Source organism: Moschus berezovskii, chromosome 11 (genome assembly GCF_049115385.1).
Source record: "Moschus berezovskii isolate FMDL1 chromosome 11, NW_MosBer_1.0, whole genome shotgun sequence".
Lineage (NCBI taxonomy): Eukaryota > Metazoa > Chordata > Mammalia > Artiodactyla > Moschidae > Moschus > Moschus berezovskii.
The window spans coordinates 1,602,815-1,626,026 of record NC_142470.1 but is presented as its reverse complement, the minus strand read 5'-3'; the positions used below and the strand labels follow the sequence as shown (position 1 = coordinate 1,626,026).

At 63.1% G+C, this 23,212-nt stretch overlaps 1 protein-coding gene across 3 annotated transcripts in view; it reads left to right on the top strand.

Moving 5' to 3' along the window:
• COL5A1 (collagen type V alpha 1 chain) overlaps positions 1–19,840 on the top strand; it is a 140,336-nt gene extending 120,496 nt beyond the window's left edge. Inside the window, exons 53-66 of one of the 3 annotated variants that reach the window (XM_055401113.2) lie at positions 418–471; positions 1,036–1,089; positions 1,898–2,005; positions 2,113–2,166; positions 2,257–2,310; positions 2,598–2,705; positions 3,779–3,832; positions 4,669–4,704; positions 5,073–5,126; positions 5,701–5,956; positions 6,859–6,971; positions 10,125–10,193; positions 13,641–13,874; positions 19,324–19,840. In XM_055401113.2, the coding sequence (XP_055257088.1) occupies positions 418–471; positions 1,036–1,089; positions 1,898–2,005; positions 2,113–2,166; positions 2,257–2,310; positions 2,598–2,705; positions 3,779–3,832; positions 4,669–4,704; positions 5,073–5,126; positions 5,701–5,956; positions 6,859–6,971; positions 10,125–10,193; positions 13,641–13,874; positions 19,324–19,470 (1,395 nt within the window). In that variant the 3' untranslated portion in view covers positions 19,471–19,840. Of the gene's footprint in view, positions 1–417; positions 472–1,035; positions 1,090–1,897; positions 2,006–2,112; positions 2,167–2,256; positions 2,311–2,597; positions 2,706–3,778; positions 3,833–4,668; positions 4,705–5,072; positions 5,127–5,700; positions 5,957–6,858; positions 6,972–9,994; positions 10,194–13,640; positions 13,875–19,323 lie in introns of those variants that run through there. The other 2 variants (XM_055401112.2, XR_008682561.2) reach the window with 2 other exon arrangements.
• Positions 19,841–23,212: the final 3,372 nt, after the last annotated feature.

The following is a 23,212-nucleotide window of genomic DNA, read 5'->3' as shown; positions in this document are numbered from 1 at the left end:
GCTCACACTGGATGTGCCTCTCATCTCGTCGGGTTCCCGAAACATTGTTTCGAGCCTGCTTAGAGATACCGGCTTAGGACCCCGAAGAGATGTCTGCCCTTCTACCACTTCCTGGCCGGTGACCCAGGGTCCACCTCTGCAGAAGGGGTGCCAGCCTGCTTGCTGGGAACCTTCCCCAGACGCAGCAGAGCCGCAGGTGGAGTGGGCCCCCACACTGCTGGAGCCCGAGGGCAGGGCAGGGCGGTCTGGGACCACCCCCACTCAGGGTTGATTCTGCAGAAGACAAGATGGGCAGTTTCAGGGCTGACCGAACACTGACTGAAAGCTCTGTGTTTTCTTAGCCTCGGACCCACCCAGCCCCGCTGGGTCTTAGCTAACACCCTCAACTCTTAAACGCTCTGCTCTCTCCCACCCCAGGGATCACCGGGCCCTACGGGTGAGCCAGGCCCATCTGGGCCTCCAGGAAAAAGGGTACGTGATGCTGCCGGGCGCCCCTGCACGAAGCCTGCCCCTCCCCTGCCCTGCATGGACCCTGGGGCCCTGGGTCGCCCCGGGGAGGAGGAACGGGCTTCTCTTTGAAGCTCGCTCCCTGCTCGGCTTGCTGCCACGGCATCCAATCTCAGAGCCACCAGGTCGATGCGCCGCTCCTTTCAGGATGAGCTGACTGCGCAGACCTTCAGTTACGGCTGTCGTGGGAGAAAAAACACACCCACGAAGCTGAAAAAGCCTCTTTCTCCCGGATCAGACCTTTGGAAAAGTCAGAGCAAGCAAACTGAATCATCCAGCAAACGGAACCATCCGTTGCTGGGGCTGCGATGACTGCAGCCACTCTGAGTGTGCAGGAGTGGAGGCCACCGGAGTGCCCGCCCCCCAGCCCAGCCCGCTGGCCTTTTCTGGGACCGGAGGCCCCGGGCCTCAATCTGAAGGCCTGGGAGCAGCCCCACACCCCTGCCAGGCCTGTGCCCCACTGCACTCAGCTGCCCTCTCGGCTTCTGGGAGCCCACTCATCACGCGTTGCCCTCTTGCTCCCTCCAGGGTCCGCCTGGCCCCGCAGGCCCCGAAGGCAGGCAGGGGGAGAAAGGAGCCAAGGTGGGTGCTTTCCAGCCCGGCTGTGGCCGTGACCATGACTGTGCAGACCTTCCAAGGCGCACCGAGGGCGTGGTGGCCGCTTGGGGTCCAGTGGGGAGAGGGACTGGGGTGCTGAACACACAGAGAGGGGCTTGCGGGGTTCAGAGGGGCCGGCTCCACGCAGACCAAGGCGGGAGAGCCCATCCTCTGCAGGGGGAGGTGGGTCGTGCCTCCGGCCTGGGGGTCCCTGACCAGGCACTGCAGTTCATGTGCGCCGCCAGCCTTGGGGGAGGGAGGCCCGTGCTGGGTGCCTTAGGGCCTGGTGTTGACCTGGCCGGGCCTGGCTGCCTCGCAAAGCAGAGACAGTGGCAGCGCCCACTGCGGGGCAGAGCAGAGGGGCGGGTGCCCTGTGCTGAGGTTAAGGTGCAGCCCAGCACCCAGAGCCCTCACAGCTGCTCTCCCCAGGAGCCCTGGGTGGGATCTGGGTGCCTCCTCCTGGAGTGGAGGGGCCCCGGTGTCGGCTGAGACAGTGGAACTCGTCCAGTCCCCATCTGCTCAGGACACGCAGCCATGTCCACCATGAGCTCCGAGCTGGCCATAACTGCCGTGGTGCCGCAGTGGCTGGGCGGCTGGAGGCCGGTTGACTGAGGTCTTCAGTGGGTGGAGGGTGGGGCTGGGCAGCCTCTATAGGCAGGAAAGTTGGGGGAAGCCCCTGGGTGTGGGGGCATGCAGGGGTTTTGCCAAGGTTACTCAGGGTTTCTGGACAGTGGTTCCAGGCGGGGGTGACCACAGCCTCAAGCGTCGGGGCCCCACTCTGTCCTCCCTGCAGGGAGAAGCCGGCTTGGAAGGCCCTCCTGGGAAGACTGGCCCCATCGGCCCGCAGGGGGCCCCTGGGAAGCCGGGGCCCGACGGCCTGCGAGGGATCCCCGGCCCGGTGGTGAGTGGTCCCAGGGTGGGGGCCCAAGGGGTGGGGCGGCAACTGCTGAGGGAGGGGCGTGGGGACGTCCAGGGCGGGGCTCACGGGCAGGGTCAACTGTGTTTCAGGGTGAACAAGGTCTCCCCGGAGCCCCAGGCCCCGATGGCCCCCCAGGACCCATGGTGAGTCAGGACATGCCCCAGGGACCCCCGGCGGAGGTGGCGGAGGGCGGGATTGGGGACAAGAACTCTGAGCCCTCTGCCTCCCCACAGGGCCCCCCAGGACTCCCCGGCCTCAAAGGAGACTCTGGACCCAAAGGGGAAAAGGTGAGTGGGCTGCAGGCACGCATGCAGTTGAAGCGTGGGCCCTTTGAGAGCCTGTGCTTCGGACCCGACAAGGTCTGGCTCGTCCCCACCTGCGTCACCTGCTTGGGGTGGGAACATGAAGAGAACAGATCCGTGTGGCTTGGAGACCCGGCCGCTGCCCACTGTCGGGGCTGGCCCGGGGCACGTTTCCACCGCAGGAGCTTCAGGCTGGGCGGCAAGGTGGCGCTGCCACGTCTACCTGGCCCACGTGGCTGTTGCCACTGCAAATGCCCCTGTCATTCCCACAGGGTCACCCAGGCTTGATTGGCCTCATCGGACCTCCGGGTGAACAGGGAGAAAAGGGTGACCGCGGTCTCCCCGGCCCCCAGGGCTCCTCGGGCCCTAAGGGAGAACAGGTGCGTGGAACAGGCTCTGTCTCCAAAGACTCTAGGCTCGTTAGAGCCGGAAGGACGTCCCCTGTCCACGGGGTCAGGGCAGGAGCAGCCGAGGGGCCGGGCTCGCGCAGGCGCGCAGGGGACAGGGGCGGAACTGGAGCCCAGTCCCAGCCCTCACCTGCTGGCCTCTGCAATGAAGATCATCACCCCCGCCACACTCGGAAAGACCCTCTGTCCCAGCTGAGCGTCCCGGGGTCATTGGCGACGCTCAGCTGCATCCTGGCTCCCCCTTGACCCCGTATATGCGTGACTGACCCCGGACTTCCCTGGGAACCAGCCCCCGGAAAAGCACAGCCAGGAAAACAGCCTGCGAGGCTGGCCTGCCCTGTACCTGGGAGGTTCTGGCAGTGAATTCCTTGGCCGGGGAATGGGAGGGGGTGTGTGGGGGGTTGAGGCCTGTCAGGCCCGCGTCTCCTGTCCCCACAGCAAGGCCACGGGGCCTCATTGCAGTCTGTGAACCCCCGCTGCCCAAGCCAGGTGTGACAGCTCACACGTGCCCCTTAGCCGTGCCCACCTTGGCTGGCACCCGACCTGGGAGAGGGCAGGGTGCCTGAGGCAGAGCTGGAGGGAGGAGCCCCAGGGGGAAGGGACATCCCCTGCCTCACCCCACCCGTGTCTCTCCATGGCCCAGGAGAGAGGGTCAGTCAAAGGATGCAAGATCCACTGTGGGGAAGCCCCTGGGAGGCTGGATGGACAGATGGAAGAGAGAGGGCCCCAGGATGCTTGCTGCCCCTTGCCCGGGGCTCGTGCTCGGGGTGGACCCCCAGCCGGAGCAGAAAGCAACCACAGGGGCCCTGGTGGGGATGGCTCATGCTCAGGCTCCCTGGGGGTCCTTCCAGGCCGGCCGGGCAGTGGCCCCCGGGGTGCCAGGCCTCCCGGCAGGCGTTCAACCCCACCAGGCCCCACAGGGAGTGAGGAGTCTGCTCACACGTGTCCGAGTTGGGGAAGGAGGCCAGTGAGAGCCGGGGGACAAGGCTGCAGGACAGGCTCCCTCCTAATCCAGGCGATGACCACCGCGTTTCTGCTCCTTTCAGGGTATCACTGGACCTTCCGGCCCAATTGGCCCCCCGGGTCCCCCGGGCCTGCCGGTGCGTATCTGGAGGGGCACCTGGTTCCCTGGTTGTTCTGGGAGAGCAGAGTGGGAGTGGCCACGGGGAAGCTGTGGGGCCCCAGGGTGGGGTCTGCGGACCCCCCGGGTTTCTATGCTCATTATCTCTGATATGAGCTCTGAGCGATGGAAACCAGGAAGTGGGTCACTGGGCCCTGATTTCAGGTGCAGGAGATGGGGGCGAGCCTCTTTCTGCGGGCTTTTTAGGGCATTTTAGGGCATGTGGACAGACCTCTGTAGGCGTTTTGGGGACAGTGAGGACAGCGGCCAGTCCCTTCTGGCCCCTCGCCGTCTGCATGAGCAGGGCCAGCCTGGCCCGGACATGAGGAGCTGGGGTCCCGGCTTCCAGGCACCAGCTTGGGGCCTCCCCCTGCAGCTGGGAGACCCAGGACATGTCCCCGAGTGTTGAATTGCTTCTTGCCCAAACCAGTCGGCCTCTGAGCCCCACCCGGGCCTGGGTCCATGTGGCCCAAGGCAGCCCCAGCTTCTCTGCCACTGGCCCCGTGGCAGGCTGTCGGGAGGGGATGGGGGCCCCACGTCAGGGCCTCTGAGGCCTCCACACTGCTGTTGCTTGCCTGAAATGTGATTTCCCTGCCGGGGAGGGTGGGGCCTGGGCTGGGGCCCACAGGACCCCCAGCCTCCGTGTGGGTGCTCTCCCAACCTGCCTCTCTGTGAAGCAGGTGCCAGCTCAGACTCCTGGGAGGGGCTGCGGGCAGAGGCGGAGGACCAAGGGAGGTGGGGCTGCGGGGTGTGGGTCACAGCCGGGGCCCTGGGGGGACGGGGCCGCCCCCGCTGACGCCCTGCCCCTCTCCACAGGGCCCCCCTGGTCCAAAAGGTGCTAAGGGCTCCTCGGTAAGTGGCATCGCTCTGACCAGCCCCCAGGCCCGGGGTTGGAGGGGGTGCAGGCTGTGGGCTGAGAACCTCCCCCTTGCCTCTCAGGGCTGGTGGTTGACGCCCCTCCTCTGGGGCCGGGCTGCCCTGTGCCCACCTCCAGCCTGAGTCACCGCAGGCCACAGCTCCCTGTGCCCAAGGAAGGGCTCTGCCCCCCAGGCTCCCCCTCGGGTGTCCAATTCTCACATCTGGGGCTGGGGGGTGCCCAGCACGTTCGATCGGCCCCTCTGCCCTCTCCATGTGTTCCCGGGGATTGTTCTCGACCTCCAGGTGGACAGGTCCCGTCAGGCCTCAGTGGCCATGGCTGATTCTCTCTCCTTTCTCCCCAGGGTCCGACTGGCCCGAAGGGGGAGGCAGGTCAGCCAGGACCCCCTGGCCCTCCGGTGAGTGGCCCTGAGGGCTCAGGAGTTGGGTGGCTCCCCTAAAGCCGAAGGAATCGTGGGAAGCTTGTTTGCGTGGTTCGATCCCATAACATTCTGAACAGCGTGTGACGTGTGGTGGGGCGGGGCCTGGCCCTGGACAGATCAGCCCAGGGCGCCTCGCTCTCGGAAATCTGGTTGGGGAGAGATGAAGGGTGAGCACACACACGTGTGTGTGCGTGTGTGTGTGTGTGTGTGTGTGCTCACCTACATACCTCTGTGTAAACAGGTGTGTGTGCATGCATGCGTGTGTTGGGCGGGGGTCAGGCAGTACTGGGCAAGTGTGTGTGTGTGTGTATGTGTGCTCACCTACATACCTCTGTGTAAACGGGTGTGTGTGCATGCATGCGTGTGTTGGGCGGGGGTCAGGCAGTACTGGGCAAGGCCCTGCGGGATCATGTGGAATGTTCCAGAGACATAAAAAAGGGAAGAAGGCTGTGCCGAGATGGACAGGAGCCTGCGGCCCAGGCCCTGCAGCTGCGGCCCTGGCTGTGGGCCCTGCCCTCCCCCACCTACCACTGCCCTCTTTTGCACCCAGGGCCCCCCGGGCGAGGTCATCCAGCCCCTGCCGATCCAGGCGTCCAGGACCCGGCGGAACATCGACGCCAGCCAGCTGATGGATGACGCGGAGGGCGAGCAGTACATGGACTATGCAGACGGCATGGAGGAGATCTTTGGCTCACTCAACTCCCTGAAGCTGGAGATCGAGCAGATGAAGCGGCCGCTGGGCACGCCGCAGAACCCCGCGCGCACCTGCAAAGACCTCCAGCTCTGTCACCCCGACTTCCCCGATGGTAGGGTGGCCGCGGGCCTGGGGACACACGGAGCGGGTGGTGGCAGGGACGCAGGCCTGGGCGGGCACGCACCTCGCTCAGGTCCCCTCCGTGGGGGTATGGGGGTGCAGGGGCCTCTCCCCCGTCACCTGGCGAGGCGTCGCAGGAGAAGGGGAAGCCGTCCTGGGAGCCAGGAAAGAGGTTGAGGCAGGGGTCGCACGGAGCAGAGTCACGTCTAGGCTCCATCACTGTCGGGCAGGACTGCTCTGCCCGGAGCCAGTGCCCCGCGTCTGTAAATAGGGGTGAGACGCGTCCCCGTCAGGACGCACGCGCGCAGCTGTGCTGCCCCGCCTGCAGCTGCTGTCATGCCAGTGAGCCCTCATGCTGGTTTTGCTGCTGCGCCTGGGGAAGCACCGCTTAGACTCCAGAACACCATAAAAACGCAACCAGTCCTGCTCTGCTGACTCTGATCCCACGTGCCTGAGCTTCCAGGAGCATTCCCAGACACCACTGCACTCCCAGCCACCCACCAGCCCAGCGGGCAGAGCCACCCTCCTGGGTCCCCAGAGCTGGGCCCTGTGGGCCTCACGCTCCAGCTGTGCTCCTGGGGACCAGCCTGTCCCCATAGCTCCGGGCCCAGCAGGGACAGTGGGAGGCCCTTAGGGACGCCCAGAGGGGGCCGTGCTGCGGCACGAGGCTGGGCCTTGCCCGTGACTGCTGGACCACCCAGTGGCAGCTGCTTCTGTACCATCCAGGGGGAAGCTCTCACAATCTGCCTCCCTGACCCTGACCCTGACCCCGACCTGGACCCTGACCCCAACCTGGCCCCAACCCTGACCCAGACCCTGACCCCGACCCAGACCCTAACCCTGACCTCCACTCTGACACTTGACACTGACCCTGGCCCCAACCCTGTGATCCAGGTGAATACTGGGTGGATCCGAACCAAGGCTGCTCCAGGGACTCCTTCAAGGTCTACTGCAACTTCACGGCTGGGGGATCAACGTGCGTCTTCCCCGACAAGAAGTCCGAGGGGGTGAGTGCCTGCCACCTCACCTCCTCTCCCGGCAGGGCTGCCCGGGGCTCCCGCTGTGTCACGTGCACAATTTCAGGAATGAAAACCAGAAGTTGAAACCAGGAAACTAAAACCAGTTCCAAAATCAAGTTTCTCCCCCAGAAATAGATGGGAGTTTTCTCTGAGGAGAAACTGCTGGCGATGGGGCGGGCTTGGTGCAGTCTTGTTTGTGGAAGGTTGAGGAGTGCTTGGCTCACGGGTATCTTCCCCTGACTACCCCCAGAGCTAGGATTTCCACCACTGGTTGGTCAGATCCTTCCCAAAATGACCCTGTAGTCCTGACCTCAGACCAGCCTGAAGCCCATGGAAGGACTTTTAGGGCCAAGTAACCCAAATACCGGAGAAGGCAATGGCAAGCCACTCCGGTACTATTGCCTAGAAAATCCCATGGATGGAGGAGCCTGGTAGGCTGCAGTCCGTGGGGTCGCTAAGGGTCGGACACAACTGAGCGATTTCACTTTCACTTTCACACATTGGAGAAGGAAATGGCAACCCACTCCAGTGTTCTTGCCTGGAGAATCCCAGGGACGGGGGAGCCTGGTGGGCTTCCGTCTATGGGGTCACACAGAGTCGGACATGACTGAAGTGACTTAGCAGCAGCAGTAGCAGCAACCCAAATACACTGGAGAAGGAAACGGTAACCCACTCCAGTAATCTTGCCTGGAGAATCCCATGGACGGAGAAGCATGGTAGGCTACAGTCCACGGGATCGCAAAGAGTCGGACACAACTGAGCGATGGAACGGAACAGAACGGAACCCAAATACATCTTGTAGAAGGTGGCGTTTGCTGAAATTCTTAGTGGCAACTTCTAGGATATTTGCTCCTGAGAGCAATGCGTTCCTTTCTAGTGTGGTTAGTGAGGTTCTGATCCATGGAGGTTTTGTAAAGTGTCAATCTGAGTCACCAGTGGTCTTTTAGAGGCCTCACCTCTGCGGTGGCATCTCTGTGTGTGTGAACAGGTGTAAACCAGTGTGTGTGGATAGTGAGCGGATGACAGTGGATGGCACGTGGGTGGTGTATGGGTGGCAGGTGGATGGCACGGGGGTGGCAGGTGGATGGCGCGTGGGTGGCGTGTGGGTGGCAGGTGGATGGCATGTGGGTGGCGCGTGGATGGTGTGTGGGTGGCAGGCAGATGGCGTGTGGATGGCGTGTGGGTGGAATGTGGATGACACATGGGTGGCGCGTGGGTGGCATGTGGGTGGCAGGTTGGTGGCGTGTGGGTGGCGTGTGGATGGCGTGCAGGGCCAGGCATGTGTGGCTGGCTTGTGTCGCCTTCTCTCAAGCACGCATTGGAAGCCGGGTTCTCTTTGGCCCAGGACAGCTGAGGAAGGAGGGCGAGGTCTCTAGCTGGGAAGATGGTGCAGTCTTGGGCCGCGGTGCCCTCTGCACCTCCTGGACACTCTCTGCGACGTCCCTGCCGCAAGCCAAGGGTGGCGGGTTCCTGGAGCCGCCTGTCCAGGGTCACACCCGGCAGGAGTCAGGCACCCAAGTCCTCACCTCCCAGCGGCCTCAACACCCAGAACCGCTTCCCTCGAGGGGAGCTGCCGCAGTGACAGTCAGAGGTTCACCGTCCCCACGGGGAGCGCCGTGTCCCTGGGGGCCACCGAAGCAGGCCCTGAGCTGACCAGGACACTGCAGGGACCCTGGCTCATGCTCACGCTCCCCCGACCTGGGATTTTAAATCCTGGAAAAATGCACACCGACAGCAATACCCCTGTGGGTCATGAGGAAACCCAGCCCCTGGCCCTGCCTCTGACGGCCGCCCCGGGGGAAATTCAGGTGGAAAAAAGCTTTCCACGTCTTTGCATTGCTGTCTGTCCTCTGCAGATGGTCTCACTGCCAGGGAGCCAGGGGAACCCCCAGGAGCCTTCCCGGGTGGTGGAGCCGGGCAGATGGTGGGCTTGGGGCGCTGAGTGAGCCCCGCAGCTCCTTGCTCTTCCTCTGCTCGTCTGCTGACCTCCACGGGCCCACGGGCTGGGAGCCTTGGGCAGGTGGAGACGTTGTGCCCAGTCGCCCGGGCTGCAGGGCCCCCTCGGCAGCAAGGGGGCAGTGGAGAGGGGAGGCGAGGTCTGGGTGACGCCCTCCCCTGCCCGCAGCCCCGCTCCTTCTCCGGGAGGATGCTGTCCTCGCGCTAGCCGAGCACGACATGGAGGCTCGGAACCGGGGGCAGAGTCCTGCGGGACGGGAGGCAGGCTGGACTCACTGGCCCTCCCCTGGGGCGACTGCTCGGGCTCCCCTGTGTGTGCCCAGTTCAGGAGAGGAGCCAGGGATGGGGCCCAGGACCCACGGCACAGGCAGGGGACCCGAGTGACAGCTGGGAACAGGCTGGACGCGCGGGCATTCTCCCAGAGAGGATGCCCCACCACCCACTCGGCACACACACCACATGTGCCACCAAGGCACACGTCACAGGCAGGAAACACGTGTACATCTCACCCCCGGCTGGACCCTAGCAGGGTCTCCTGCCCACTCTCCCAGGGAGAGGCCTTGGAGATGAAGCCACGCTCCTAGATCGCCCCTAGATCGGGGGGTCAGGCGAGAGGGTGCCCTCGGGGTGCCCTCTGCACGTCAGCAGTAACTGGTGCTGTCGTCTGTCCTGTCCGCACCCGGTGAGAAGCGGGAGCAGCCGTGCGCCCACCCCCATTCACTCATCCGCCCCAGGAGCGTGCGTGTCTCTGCAGTCGCCAAGCGCGAGGCTCTGTACTTGGTGCTGGACACACGGAAGTGATCAGATGCAGACTCTGATCCTGCCCGTGGAGCCGGTGCTGACCCCTGGAAAGTGCCAGGGCCCGTCCCCGCGGTGGTCACGGGCCTGTCCCAGGGCGAGCGCCAGCTCCAGGGGAGACGGGGCGCCCAAAGGCGGGCCGGCGGCGTCGTGGCTGCTCCGCTCGGCGGGGGGCGGCACACCTGCGTCTCTCGAGGAGGCAGAAGTAACGCTTTCGTTCTGTTTCTCTCCCTCCCCGCCTCCCCCTCGATGTTTAGGCCAGAATCACTTCTTGGCCCAAAGAAAACCCGGGCTCCTGGTTCAGTGAATTCAAGCGTGGCAAACTGGTAAGACGGCCTCCGCCGAGCGCGCGGTGTGGTTTAAGCCCGCCCGTTTCCTATCTTGCAGAGTAAAATGGCCCGCTGGCCCAAAGAGCAGCCCTCCACCTGGTACAGTCAGTACAAGCGAGGGTCGCTGGTAAGTGGCCCCGGGGCTGCCCGCTTGCGGCTCGGCCTGGCTCGGCTCTGCATGGGACGGACCCCCAGCGCCGCACCTGCTCTCGCCCTTTGGCCAAACTGCTCCACCGCCGTGACCGCCAGGCTCAGGCCGGCCCCACCTGCCGCGCCGACGGGGGTCCACTCTAGCCAAGGGCAGCTGGACGGCTGTCTGATCAGGTGGAGGGCGTGAGGCGGGCTTTCAGAGCCCCCGCCGGGTGCCGCCGGGAACGGAGACCAGGGGCACCAGGAGTGGAGGCTTATTCTGCTCAGTCCTCGCGGGCAGCTCGGATGGGTTGGGCCCCGGCCTGTTAAGCCTTCCAGCCCCTCCAGGACTTGTGGCCCGTGCCCGGCGCTTGCTGCAGCCGGGGCCGAGGGGCCACGGGCTCCTCCATTGTGTCCCACGCGGCCGTGCTGGTCCCTGTGCGAACTTCTGGGGACCCAGCCTTAAGCGGTCTATCCAGAGGTGCAGACAGCTGGCCTCCCCCGAAAGGACTGGACGTGGTGGGTCTCCAGGGGTCAGGAGACTGAGGCCAGTCGCACCCGATGCCCTGGGGCTGTGACTGCTTCCGCCCAGGAGGGCGTTTTCCCAGAATGTTCTGGGCCTTTGACTCGGGCCTGTTTCTGGAGCCCAGTGCAGAGTTCTGTACCCCTTCCCGATGAGCTCAAGACCAGGTTCCAGATGCGGCCACGCTGCAGGTGCCAGCAGAGCCCCTCGCTTCCTGCGTCCCCTCCTCTGCCAGGGTCTGCCCGGCCACCCTGGAAGGACGTGCTTGTCTCTCAGAAACAGCTCTCTGGTCCACGGCATGGGCCTGACCCTCCGCCCTCGGTCGGCTCCCCGGGGGCCCAGGGCCGCTCTCCCCCGGGACTCAGAGCAGGGCCTTCCAGCGGTGCCCCCTGGGGACCCTGATCCAGACCCCGAGGTCCTCCGTGCTCAGTACTAACAGCTCACGCCCCGTGTCCCTGAGCCCCAGTCACCGAAGCTCTTTCTAGACACGAGGTCTGCGCTTGCCTCGCCGCGGCGTGGGCTTCCTGTCTCTGTGCGGACACCCGGCCCCCTCGCCCCCTCCCTCCTGCTGACTCTCCTCCCCATGCCGCCTTGGGGCTGTCCTCAGGACAGAGCCTCTGGCACGCAGAAGGACCTGAAGTGGGCGCCCCCTGGGGAGGGCAGTGCCTGGGGCACTTGAGCCTGGCAGATGGTGGTGGGTGGGCGCAGGACTCAGGAGGAGGAGGGGCTGGGGGGCTTCTCTAGACGGGGACCCTCACCCCCCACGCCCACCGCCTGACCCCGCAGACGAGGGCGCAGAGCACCCGCTCTCAGCCGCCGGCCCGAGCCCGCCTCCTCCTTGCGTCCGCTTCGCAGACAGCTGACCGAGGATGGCGGTGAGGGGCGTCCCGGGGACGGCAGCGCGTCTCCTCTGTGTTCCGGCCGCATCGTTTCTAGCTGCCTGTGCCCATCACAGTGGGCGTCACAGGGCGTAGATGCAGGCCCCCCCTGAAGAAACAGGCGCTTTTCTGGGCCGACTGCCCTGGGTGTCATGAAGGGGACGCCGCTCGGCCCCTTTCCCCAGGAGGGGCGGCGCTCACCCAGGGCTCGGAGATGCCAACGTGGGGCTCAGGGTGGGCGGAGCTGGGCCTCGCCCCTGCCCGGCTCCGGAGCTTCAGGTCCTTCTGCGTCCAGCACTGCCCCCGCCCCTCCCTGCGCACGCCTCCTGCTGCCAGTCAGTCACCTTCCCTCCAGGAGGAGCGCCTGGCGGCCCGGACTGCGGTTGGTATCCTCTTTCTCTCTCCTCAAGGTCTGGCTGGAAGTCGGCGGCCGGCAGCCATGTGGGGAGCTGGCCGGCCGCTCTGCGCTTTTCCCGCCAGGTGGGGAGAAGCAGGAGGCCGGGCCTGGCTCACTGCCATCAGCCGTCCTCACACAGAGGTCTCTAAATGTGTGGAGAGTAGTGGCCTCAAGTCCCCCTCGTGTGACCAGCACGGGTGTTGGGGCCCTGCCCGTGGATTTCCCTGCAGAGCAGGTCGTCTGCGAGCCCTTCTGGCTCTTCTTGGTTCCTGAGGCTGTACACTTGCCTCCAACCCTCTTGTTGAACAGAGTGGCCAGGGCGTGTGTCAGAGCTGGTCACAGGCCTCCCTGGCCGGGGGCAGGCATCCCAGACACCAAGCTGCCTCTGCATGCTTGGGGGCAGCCAGTGCACCTGCCTGGCTGAGCCAGGCGCCGGGGTCTGAGGCAGAGCAGAGGTGGAGCAGCCGTGTATCCGAAAGACCTGGGGTGTCAGGCCCTGACTCGCCTGCTCCTGTCTGATGGGGACCCAGGACGGGCCGAGCTTGCTCTGCTGGGTCTGAGAGGAGGGCCTTCGGGGGAGGAAAGACCTGCCTCGTCCCAGGGGTTTGAGAGCCCCCGCCCCTGCCGGGCACAGCAGCTCCCAGAGCCGCCGTTGAGAAGGTGCAGAAGCTGATCTGCCTCTCGGGGCGCCCGGCACCAACTGGCTGAGCTCCCGGCCTGTGACGCCAAAAAGTCACTTGGGAACCAGCCTGCTGTCTCTCCTGGGTGTCTTGCCCCGACTTCAGGCTGCTCGTTCACATGGGCAAGGCTGACCCCCTGACCCCTAGGCCTCCACAGCCGCTGTGTTCTCCCCTGGGTCCACGCCCAGGGAGGGGGCAGCAGAGGCCTCCGCCCTATGCTCAGGGAAGTGCCCAGTCCCTCCAGGCCTCTGGCTCTCGGCCATATGGCCCGTGACCCTCTCACAGGCTGGTCCTCCTGTCTTCTGGCCAAGCACCCCATACCTCATGCCCAACCGGCCCGTTCCTCTCCGAGGCCTCCTGCCCTTTCTGTGTCCAGTTCTCACAGCCCCGGCCAGGTCTTTGTACATCACAGCGACCAGCCAGTGGTCAGCACCATCTAATGAGCCCCTTCCTTACGCTGACCTCAGAGCACAGAGACAGGGGTGTGTGTGTCTGGCTCCTGTCCTCAGGGCACTTAGGTCCGAGGAGGGCCGTAGACCAGGCCCCAGGGGCCCCCAACACAGGCGTCCAGTGCTGGCGTGGAGGGCCCTACAGCCTGTAGGAAGGATGGACACTGAGCCAGGCCACACTGGACAAGGACATCTAACCCAGGCAGGCTTCCTGGAAGAGGAAGTTGGGTCCCAGAGGCTGAGTAGGGACCAACCAGGCAAGAAGGAGTGGGTGGGTTACTTGGGTCCTTGAAGGATATGAGGAGGGGTTCACTGTGTTCCAGGGAAGCCCCCAGAGAGCCAGCGCGTGCTGGCCTGGGAGCCCGGGTGTGTGGCTCGCTTCCAGCTGGGGCCCTTGGCATGGTCCACACTCTGGAGGAGACAGCTCGGGGCTGAAGATCCCAAGTCTGCCCGTGAACGAGGGGCCTTGCGCCGCCGCGTGCCCTCCCCCGCTGAGCCCCCGCCCTGTCACCCCGCAGCTCTCGTATGTGGACGCCGAGGGCAACCCCGTGGGTGTGGTCCAGATGACCTTCCTGCGGCTGCTCAGCGCCTCTGCCCACCAGAACATCACCTACAATTGCTACCAGTCGGTGGCCTGGCAGGACGCCGCCACGGGCAGCTACGACAAGGCCATGCGCTTCCTGGGCTCCAACGACGAGGAGATGTCATATGACAACAGCCCGTACATCCGCGCCCTGGTGGACGGCTGCGCTGTGAGTGTCTGCGCCGGGGCCGGGGCGGGGCGGGGCCGGACTCACCTAGTGAGGGCATTTGCTCAATACGAATTTCCCGGGCAGCTGCCGTGTGCCGGGCGCTGGGTGCAGTGAGGGTTGACCGTGGCTGGTGGATGTGGAATTCCGTAGCCCACAGCCGGACCTTCCCGAGGTGCTGGGGTTGGAGAGGCCAAGCCTGGGCCCCTGACAGAGAGCCTGGAGTGCCGTGAAGTGCTCTTGATCTGATTCGGAAGTTGAGACGCCTCCACTTTTTGGGAATGGCTGGAGCTGAGGCTGAGCCTCTGAGAACATGGCCCTCCTGGGAGATGTCTGCAGACAGCGGGCAGTGAAACTGCCCACTCTCCTGACACTCCCAGCCCACACTGGGTCCCCTCCCTGGACCCTGTGCCACCCTCTAGAAAGGACGCTCTGCTCAGGCCCGAGAGGCCGGCCAGGGCTGGGCTGCCTGCACTCCTTGGACCTTGTGCTTGCCCCCTGCACCCCTACATGTGCCCCCAGAGTGAAGGTCAGCCCCTCGACCTGAGCTGGGCCCTTGTGTCCTGGGGTCCTTGGAGATGTTCAGCGTGGCCATGCACGGGGCCCAGTCCTCGTGAGACCCTCAGATGGGTTTCCCATGCGGCCTGTCAAGGCTGGAGGTCAGGGGGCCACCAGGGGTCACCGTCCTGCTGGTCTTCTGCCGCGTCCGACATCCGACCCCTGACCTCTCACCACCTGCTTCCAGAGACCCTGCCCAAGGTCCCTGCCCGGCCTGGCTCCCTCGGGGGACTTGGCTAGTGTAGGCTCTGCCCTGCTGGGTGTCCAGGGCCCACTGCGTGGTGCTGGCCTCTGTGGACACTCTCCTCTGGAAGGCACCAGCCTCCCATCTTATGGTTGGGAAGCCCTTCCCTCCATCCTAGGACCCAGGTCCAGTCGGGGCCTTTGCCGTGGATTTCCACATGGAGTAAACCGTCTGCAATCCCTTCTGGTTCTTCTTGATTCCGGAGGTTTTACACTTGGCTTCAACCCTTTTGTTGAACAGAGTGGCCAGGGCGTCTGTCAGAGCTGGTCACAAGCGTCCCCAGCTGGAGGCAGGCATCCCGGGCACCAAGCTGCCTCTGCGTGCTTGTGAGCAGCCAGCGCTCCTGCCTTTGCATTCCCGTCCCAAGCTGTCAGAGCGTGTGGGATCTGAGGGTTCTCCCTAAGGTATGTCGAGGTGGTCTGGCCACTTGGCCAGCCTGGAGTGTCTGGGTGAGCCCAGAGGCCCAGCAGGAAGGCAGGTACTGACCCACTGCTAAGAGCAGGACTCAGGTAGAACCAGACTCACATCTTGCCTCCTCCCCTGGCTGCTCTGCTGGGACTGGCCTGGGCCTTTCGGCTGTGGGCGCTCCGGTCCTTTTTCCCAAAAAAGGATCTAGTTATAATCCCCAGGGTTCCTTGGGGATTAGAGGTGAGTGTGCGCAGGGCAGGCATGGGGCCAGGGTGCCCCGCGGGGCAGCCTGCCCCCCCACAATGTCCTGGCCCCTGGCCCTGGTGTGGGTCAGTCCTTCAGACCTGACTGTGGCCTGTGCAGAGTGGGTCCCTCCCTGAGGTCAGGGGATGCAGGGTACCCCGGGGAGAAGGACCCAAAGCTCCGGAAGCCCTGGTCGTCCAGCATCTGCTCACATTCCTGACGCAAACCCCAAGCTGCTTCCAGAGGTCGTGAGGCACCAACTAAAATCCTGTCTCGTGTCTGCCTCCTACAAAGGAAGACAAGAATAGCACTGATTCACGGGGCTGCTCCGGGAGGAACGTGCCGGAGGAGAGCTCAGAGCCGCACTCAGCTGCCGTGAGCCCAGAATCGTCGCCGTTCCTATTTTTAGGCAACTCGGGCTCCCGAGCGTGAGGCAGTCAGGTGGAGGAGGAGGAGAAATGAGAACTCGGGGAGGAGGGTCGGCCCTGGGGCAGAGCCTGCAGTGGGGCTGAGCTCCCCGGCTCCCCTGGCAGAAAGGGAAACACTGTGGTCGGCCCACACACATCATCTGGTAAAGGGCAGAGACTGTTTTTCCAGAAGAGGGGCCATTCCCTGAAAGGATGCTGGGAAAATGTATCTGGGGTGAAGGAGCAGGTGGCATTGCCACGTGAACCTCTGGGGACAAGAGTGCCCGGCAGAGGGCCACCATTCTTCAGGATGGACGGTGACAGTTTCCGAGTCACAGAGGGAAGGTCAGAAGGATCCGGCTCCTTGTCTCCACCCACTGAAGCCAGCCCAGCCGCCCAGACACCCTGACCCCGAGACCCACGTGAGACCCAGACTCTGAGCTGCTCCTTGAGAAAAACAGATCCAGGCGGCTGCTGCGACCCCAGGAGCCCTGGCAGCCACCGCTATGCTCCATGCCAGTCCTCCGGGCACCTCCGACGCAGAAGCAAGACTTGGCATCGTGGGAGTGTCTCCATTTGGCGCTTGACGTTTTTACTCCTGGAAAGAGTCTGTCTTTGACAAGGTGGAGAGGTTGTGTCTAAAGAGAGTAACCCAGCTGATGGGGAAAACGGGCTCAGCGGGCAGGCAGGAGAGGGGAGGCCCGGGTCGGGCAGAGCACAGAGCTTGGGCACCGGGCCCTTCTGGAGGACGGCCTGCAGAGGCCCGTGCTCTGCTCACCCTGAGCCACGCCGCCGCCCACCGCAAGCGCAGCCGCGATTTGCAAGGTCACACCCCTCACAGGTACTCATGCAGGAGGCTCAAGGAACGCAGGCTGGGGGCAGAGAGGCCTGCCTCCCTGGGAGCCTGCTTGGTCCACAGTGTGGTAAGGACCGAAGACACGGATTTGGACTCTGGTGTGGTGCGGCTGTGCAGCCTGACGGGCGGGCCGCTGAGTGCAGAGGCTCGAATCACTGGGCAGGAGGCCCCAGGAGCCCCGCCACATAAATCCCGTGGTTTGTGCAGCTCCGCACACCCAGGGGGCCACTGCCAGCCCGTGATGGTTATTTATGCCTCAGGAGTGATGGGGTGATGGAGCCCAGTGCTCACGGAGGCCCCTCTGAGCGCTCTGATAACCACAACGCTGAGGCCCCGTCCGTCCGGGAGGAAGCACCTGCCAGCTCGGCACACGCTGCCTTCCCTGGTGGGAAGAGGAGGCGGGCGCTGATGCCGCCAAGGCCTCTTTGTCCCCCTCCCCGTGGAGGAGAGGCAAGCTGGGCTGCCCAGCTCCCCGTGACCTCAGAGGCCCATCGGAGGCCAGGGCAGCCATCCGCTCGAGCCCCTGCTGGGTGGTGGTCAGACCAGGGCCAGAGATGGGGCAGAGGGATGGGTGGACTCTGAACCATCCTCGCGGGACTGGCCAAGGGAGGAAAAGGGCTCAGCTTCCTCCCAGGGCTCCCCGCCTGGAGAGGCGAGGGTGGTATCCCCCCTAGGGGCCCTGAGTCCAGCCCCGCTGCCCCCCAGTCCCTCCCGGCACCCACAAGGCTGCAGTGGTCCTTAGCCCCTACCCTGGCTATTCCCCCCAGGCCGGGCCACGGCCCGGTTGCTGGAAGCCCGTGGCATCTGTGCTCTTGGGCTCCTGGCCACTGGACGGGCCTCCAGACAGTGTTGCTCAGAGGATGACCGTGGCCCACCCAGAACTGCCCGAGACGCATCCGGCCCGCGCAGAGGCTGCATCCCGCTCTCGGCCTCCTGAGTTCTGTCTCGGGGACGGACTGAAGCCAGCGGTACTAACAAGGTCCCAGGAGGACACACCTCGACTCTGAAGTGTTGATCCCGGCGTTAAAGCAGTCCCAGCCTGGCCCGCTGAGGGTGCTCCCTTCCTGTGAAGGCAGGGCCGAGGGGAGGCGAGTCGGCGGGTTGTGGCGATTCTGAAGGAAACTCAGAGCAGGTCGCTCCCAGGCTGAGTCCAAAGGCGCCTTCATGGAGGCCGGGCCGGGAACCCCGTCCCGTGAGGCTTCGCTCATCCTCCCCACATCCATGGAGCACGGGTACCCGTCCTCCAGTGGAGAAAAGTGAGCCGCAGCAAGTATGGTGGTCATCCATTGCTTGTAACAAATTACCCTCCAGATTTAGCACCTAAAATAGCGGATATTAGTCACCTGATTTAGTTTCGGAGGGTGACGAATGTGGGGGTAGCTTAGCGGGCTGGCTCTGGCCCAGCATCTGTCCTGGTCTGTTTGAGCTGCTGGTCAGATCACTGCTGACCAGTGGCTTATCAACAACACACAGGCATTCTTGCAGCGCTGGAGGCTCATGTCCGGGCTGGTAGGGGCCCTCCCCTGGGCTGCCCCATTGCCCCTTCTCCTCACACGGAGTTAAGAGCTCGCATTCCAGCTGCTTCTTAAAAGGGCACTAATCCCATTCATGAGGCCCCATCCTGGTGACCTAATGACCTCCCAACACAGTCACCCAGCGGGTAAGGCTTCCCCAGTGGGTCTGGGGCTGCACACAGTCAGTCCCTGAAGGTGCCTGAGGTTGCTGAGCGACTGCCATGTGAAGCTCCCTCCTGAGGCTGTCCTCACCAGGCGGGCTACCCCTGAGGAGTGATCCACTGGGAAGTCAGGGGCCGGGGCAGTCCTGAAGCCTGCCACCCAGAGAGTGGAGGCCACTTCCTAGCAGCTGGACCCACTGGACCACCTTGCCGGGGCCACATGGGGCTCCGGGGCCTTTATGTGGTCACCCAGGTGATGGTTATGGCCTCCCTGAGAGGGTTGTGCCCATGCCATCCTGCTGGAGGGGGTTGAGGCCCCAGGAGGTACTGCCTTCTCCCTGAACTGGTCACCCGTCGTGGGGGACTGGGTGATGGACGGACAGCCTCTCTGGGACCAGGTCCATCTGAGGCCACACCTGTTCTCTGGCGAGGCAGAGGAGACCACTGGTACAGGACAGGCCAGCAGGCCGAGTCTGTGATGATCCTGGACCCTCATCTTGGGAGAGTTGCCGGGGGGCGGGCCCAGTGCGTCCCTGACCGGTGTCCTGGTGCTCAGGGGTGGGTATGGGTGGCTCTCCGTCCAGGGTGGATGTGCGCCGTCACCCCTGTGCTCTGGGGGACGTGGCCGGTGGGGGAGGGGAGCCGGCACTCCTGGGGCAGTTCTGTACCCCCTGGGGTTCACTCTCCCACCCAGAAGGTGGGGCTCACGTCCACCAGGGTGGTGCTGGGCGGGAACTCAGATGCTCACGGGAGTGAGGCAGGTGGTTGGAGCTGGGGAGGGCTGACTCATCCTAGCTGGAATGCCCTGGGGCAGATCCCTGTGGCTCAGTGCGGGGTCCCAGCTGGCGGGGATGGAAGCGTGGGTCCTGGTGGGCTGAGGACCCTCAGCACAGCCTCCCTACACGGCTTCCCGCTCCCAAGTGTTGGGGCTAGAAGGATGTCCTGGGCTGAGCTGCCTGCTCCCACGGCGGTCATCCTGCTGGGGGTGGGTTTCACAGCTAGGGAGGGCATGGCAGATGTGGACCGCCCTTGCCGACCCATCCCACTCTCCTCCTCCGCAGACGAAGAAAGGGTATCAGAAGACGGTTCTGGAGATCGACACGCCCAAGGTGGAGCAGGTGCCCATCGTCGACATCATGTTCAACGACTTCGGTGAAGCGTCACAGAAATTCGGATTTGAAGTGGGGCCAGCTTGCTTCCTGGGCTAGGAGCCGCGAGCCCGGCCCCAAGAGCAACCTCGTGACCTCAGCGCACCGCCTGCGGCGTCCGGACAGTGAGGGCCCCTCGCCCCTCCCGCCGCACCGAGAGCAAAGGGAAAGAGCCTCGTCCGCGCCCCCACCCCGGAGCGAGTCACATGACCTAGACGCCCCGCAGCCGCCCGCTTCCCGCAGCCCCGTCCCGGCGACGCGCACCCCCCGGGAATGAGCGGGCCCCCGGCCTTGCCCCCGAGCCCGTGGATGGTCTTCACGGAGAGGGGTAGGGCTGCCGTATTTGGAGATCACTCATTTAAAAAAAAAAAAATTCAACTTGAAGATGTGTATTTTCCCCTGACCTTCAAACCTTGTTCGGAGGCCAGCCTTGTAAAGGTCACCCCGCCCTCCAGAGCCTCCGTTTTCAACAAGATCCATTCACAGGCCAAATGTCATCCTGCATGTGCCTTTCCGATGGATTAAAGGTGCTTTTGTTTTTGTGAGTTTTAAGTAAATATTTGTATTGTATTGTCATACATGCTCAGTGTCCCTGACTTTCAATCATGCCTGTGAACCCCAATGCAGTCCCACTGGGGGAGCTGGAGAAACGGCCGGGGGTGCGTGCTGGGAGGCAGTCCACAGCCCCGCCCCCTCCAGGACGTGTGATGAACCGGAAACTTGCCGAAGGCGGCGAGCGTCCACTCTACCACTCCCAAAGCAGGTGCCAGTGCCCCTTGCAGACGAGTCTTTGATTAGGCCTGGATTTTTGAACGGGGAGAAAAAGGAAGGAGGATTTTATGCTCTGCCCTCGCCACGTGCGCTCAGACGGAGACGCTTAAATCGCCTCTCCTCGCCTCCTTTCTCACGTTTCTCCCTGCAGAGCCCGATGGGACAGTGTCCAGGGCAGGGAAACTGTGTTTTCTGTCGGTGATAATTGAATGAAAATCGGTGCTGACGTTTACACTCCTCTTTTCTGGTGCTATCTGTTGAGATCTCCTTGAAGGTGACACTGGGGCTCCCTGCTGTGCCTCGTTTCCCATCTCTCTCCCTCCTGGCTCTCGCCTCCAACAACCAGGTTTTTGCCACGGACATTAAGATAAACGCAGGCCGCCTGCCCTCCCGTAGCCCTGCTCTCCCAGACAGCAGCGACGCCGCTCCAGGCCGGGTACCACTCTTAGGCTGTGCATCTGTGACCGGAAGACACACACACACAGTATGCGGGTGACTCCCGCGTGATCCACGGCGTATCGATGGCAGATTGTATTCAGTTGCTGAATGTTTGTGGTGCTAATTTCTGCGTTGTTTCTTTTTTTTTTTTTTTGCAAGAACTGAGCTGAGGCAGCACGTGGCCTTCAGCGGGGCTGCCCTCCGTGTGGCCTCGGCAGACAGACAAATGTGCAATGAACTCCGTGAGTCCCGCCGGGGTCGCCAGCTGTGCCTGATCCCCATGAAAGCAGTTTGGGTTTCCGTCTGAAGGCGTGCTGGGCGTGGGTCTCAGCTGCTCGGGTGCTCGGGCCAGCCGGGCTCCGTCCGCTACCAGTCCTCCTCACCGCGCGAGGGCAAGGACTTGCTGGGCTGGCAAGGAAAGGCGGTTCCTTTACTGTGAAAAGCTGCCCCCGTGCAATGCCCTTTCCTGCCAGGATGGGAGAAGCGAGACGGGCCCTGGGGCCCTGTGCAGCCCCCTCTGGAGGAGCTGTGACAGGTCCCGGCCCTGGTGCTGTTCTCCGCCCACCCTGCCCCATCGGACCATGGTTCCAGCTTAGGAACCCACAGCAGAGCAACCCAGGAGTAACAACACCGCCCCCCCCCCCACGATCATTTCCCGAATCCCCTGGAAATTGAGTCTTGCTCTTGCCAAAGAAAAGTCTGGCTTTGAGAGTCTTCCGAATGCAGGATGCCAGCGTCTGCCAACGACCCTGTCCTTCATCTCTTGAAAAGAAAAGCCATATCGGCTCGTTGCCATGGGGCGCCCTGCGGGTTTTGTCTAGGTCATGTGATTCCATTTCAGTGTCTCATCCCACCAAGTTCTTTGTTTATTCTGTCAATCTTTTCCTCCATTGGTCCCTTCAAAGCTGTTGTAATTTGTACTGAGTCAAAACATGTCCCATTCTCCCCAGACCACTTAGCTATGATATATTGCAATAAAATTACTTCTTATATTTGCAGAAATTTTTTTGGTGTAATTTTATTTTTTTCCCCTCATCTATATAATTGGACAGATGTTGATGAAGAGAAAAGGGAAATGATCAAAAGAAAACCTATGGTAAATATTGTAGGACATTAAGCCCTTTAAAATAGAACGTCAAGTGACATATTGTACATTTCCCGAAAACCCAATAGACCTGCTCATACGTTTCCACTGTGATGCCCAGGAAAGGGTATTTTCAAATATTTTAAACCTGTGTAACAGGAATAATTGTAATAGTTTTTCAATAAATCAAGATGACTGTTTCCACCGTAAACAGATGTGATCGGCTGTCTTCTTAAGTGTGACCAGGGCCTTCCCCTGCATTAAACCGACGTGTGACCCCAATCTCAGGACAGTGGAAAGTCTCAAAACCCTTGCCATGGTCGCAGAAAGTGGAAGGAAGGCATGGGCCAGACCATCCGCCAAGGGAGCTCTTCCTCAGAAGAAGTGGCAGGGGGCATTGCGAAGACAGAGGTGTGCCCTGAGAGCCCTTGGGCTGTGGCCAGACATCAGCCCTCCTGCCTCGTGGGGGCATTTCCACAATCCTTGGTCATTCAGACCTTGACTGCCCTGCCGGGGTGCCAGGTCCCCAGGCTCCCGCTTCTGCTGTCCAGCTAAACAGAGAGAGATGATACTGCCTGGCCCTCTGGCTCATGACGGCTGATGGCCCTGAGAGGAAGTAGCATATGGCTCTTGCAGCCTTGTTGGTTCCCTCTTGCGTCTCAGCAGCTGTGTTCCTGGAGTGACTGTGTCTCCAGTGAGCACGTTCCCAGAGGGAGTCCCCAGCCAGACCGCCAGGAACTTGCAGCATGAGCAAGAAGCGTGCAGCAGTTGGGTCTCAGCCGTGGATGTCGGTGAGTGTTTTACTGTCAAAGCCACTGGGTCCGTGGGCCATCGGCAAGAGCATCAGCCCCTTGTTAGAAATGCAGATTCCTGGGCCCCGCAGCAGACCTGCTGAACTGAACCACTTGGGGGAAGCCCTGCCATCTGTGTTTCAACCAGGCCGGGGGGAGTCCTGGTGCTTGCTTGGGTTTGAGATCCACCAGCCTGGGCAATCCCAGAGCAGAGGGCAACGTGAGGCCGGAACTGGGCACTTCATTTCCACCAGTGTGGGTTGGCAGGTCCTGCTGCGGGGCGGAGGAGTCAGGAACTGCCGTAGGGGGATGGGAGGTGCCCCATACTCCCGGGGCAGAACATGCGGTCACATTGCTCTCTGTGACCCGTGAGAGCCTGCAGGCCACTCACGAGCGTGTGACTTGAGGAAAGGTCAGAAGCACGGCGGTGACGCAGGGTGCCTGCTCTCTGCCGCACTTGGCGTGAAAGGAAACAGAGTCTGCAGATCTGAGGGTCTCTAGGGCCCGAAAAGGCAACCATTTCTCAGCATCCGCGGTTAAAGATGAAACTGGGAGGGCTCCCCTGGAGGCTCGGTGGCAAAGAATCCACCTGCCAGCGCAGGAGACACGGGTTCAATCCCTGATCCAGGAAGGCTCCCATGCCGCGGAGCCACTGAGCCTGTGCTCTGCAACTACTGAAGCCCAGGCACCCTAGAGCCGTCGTCTGCAGCAGGAGAGG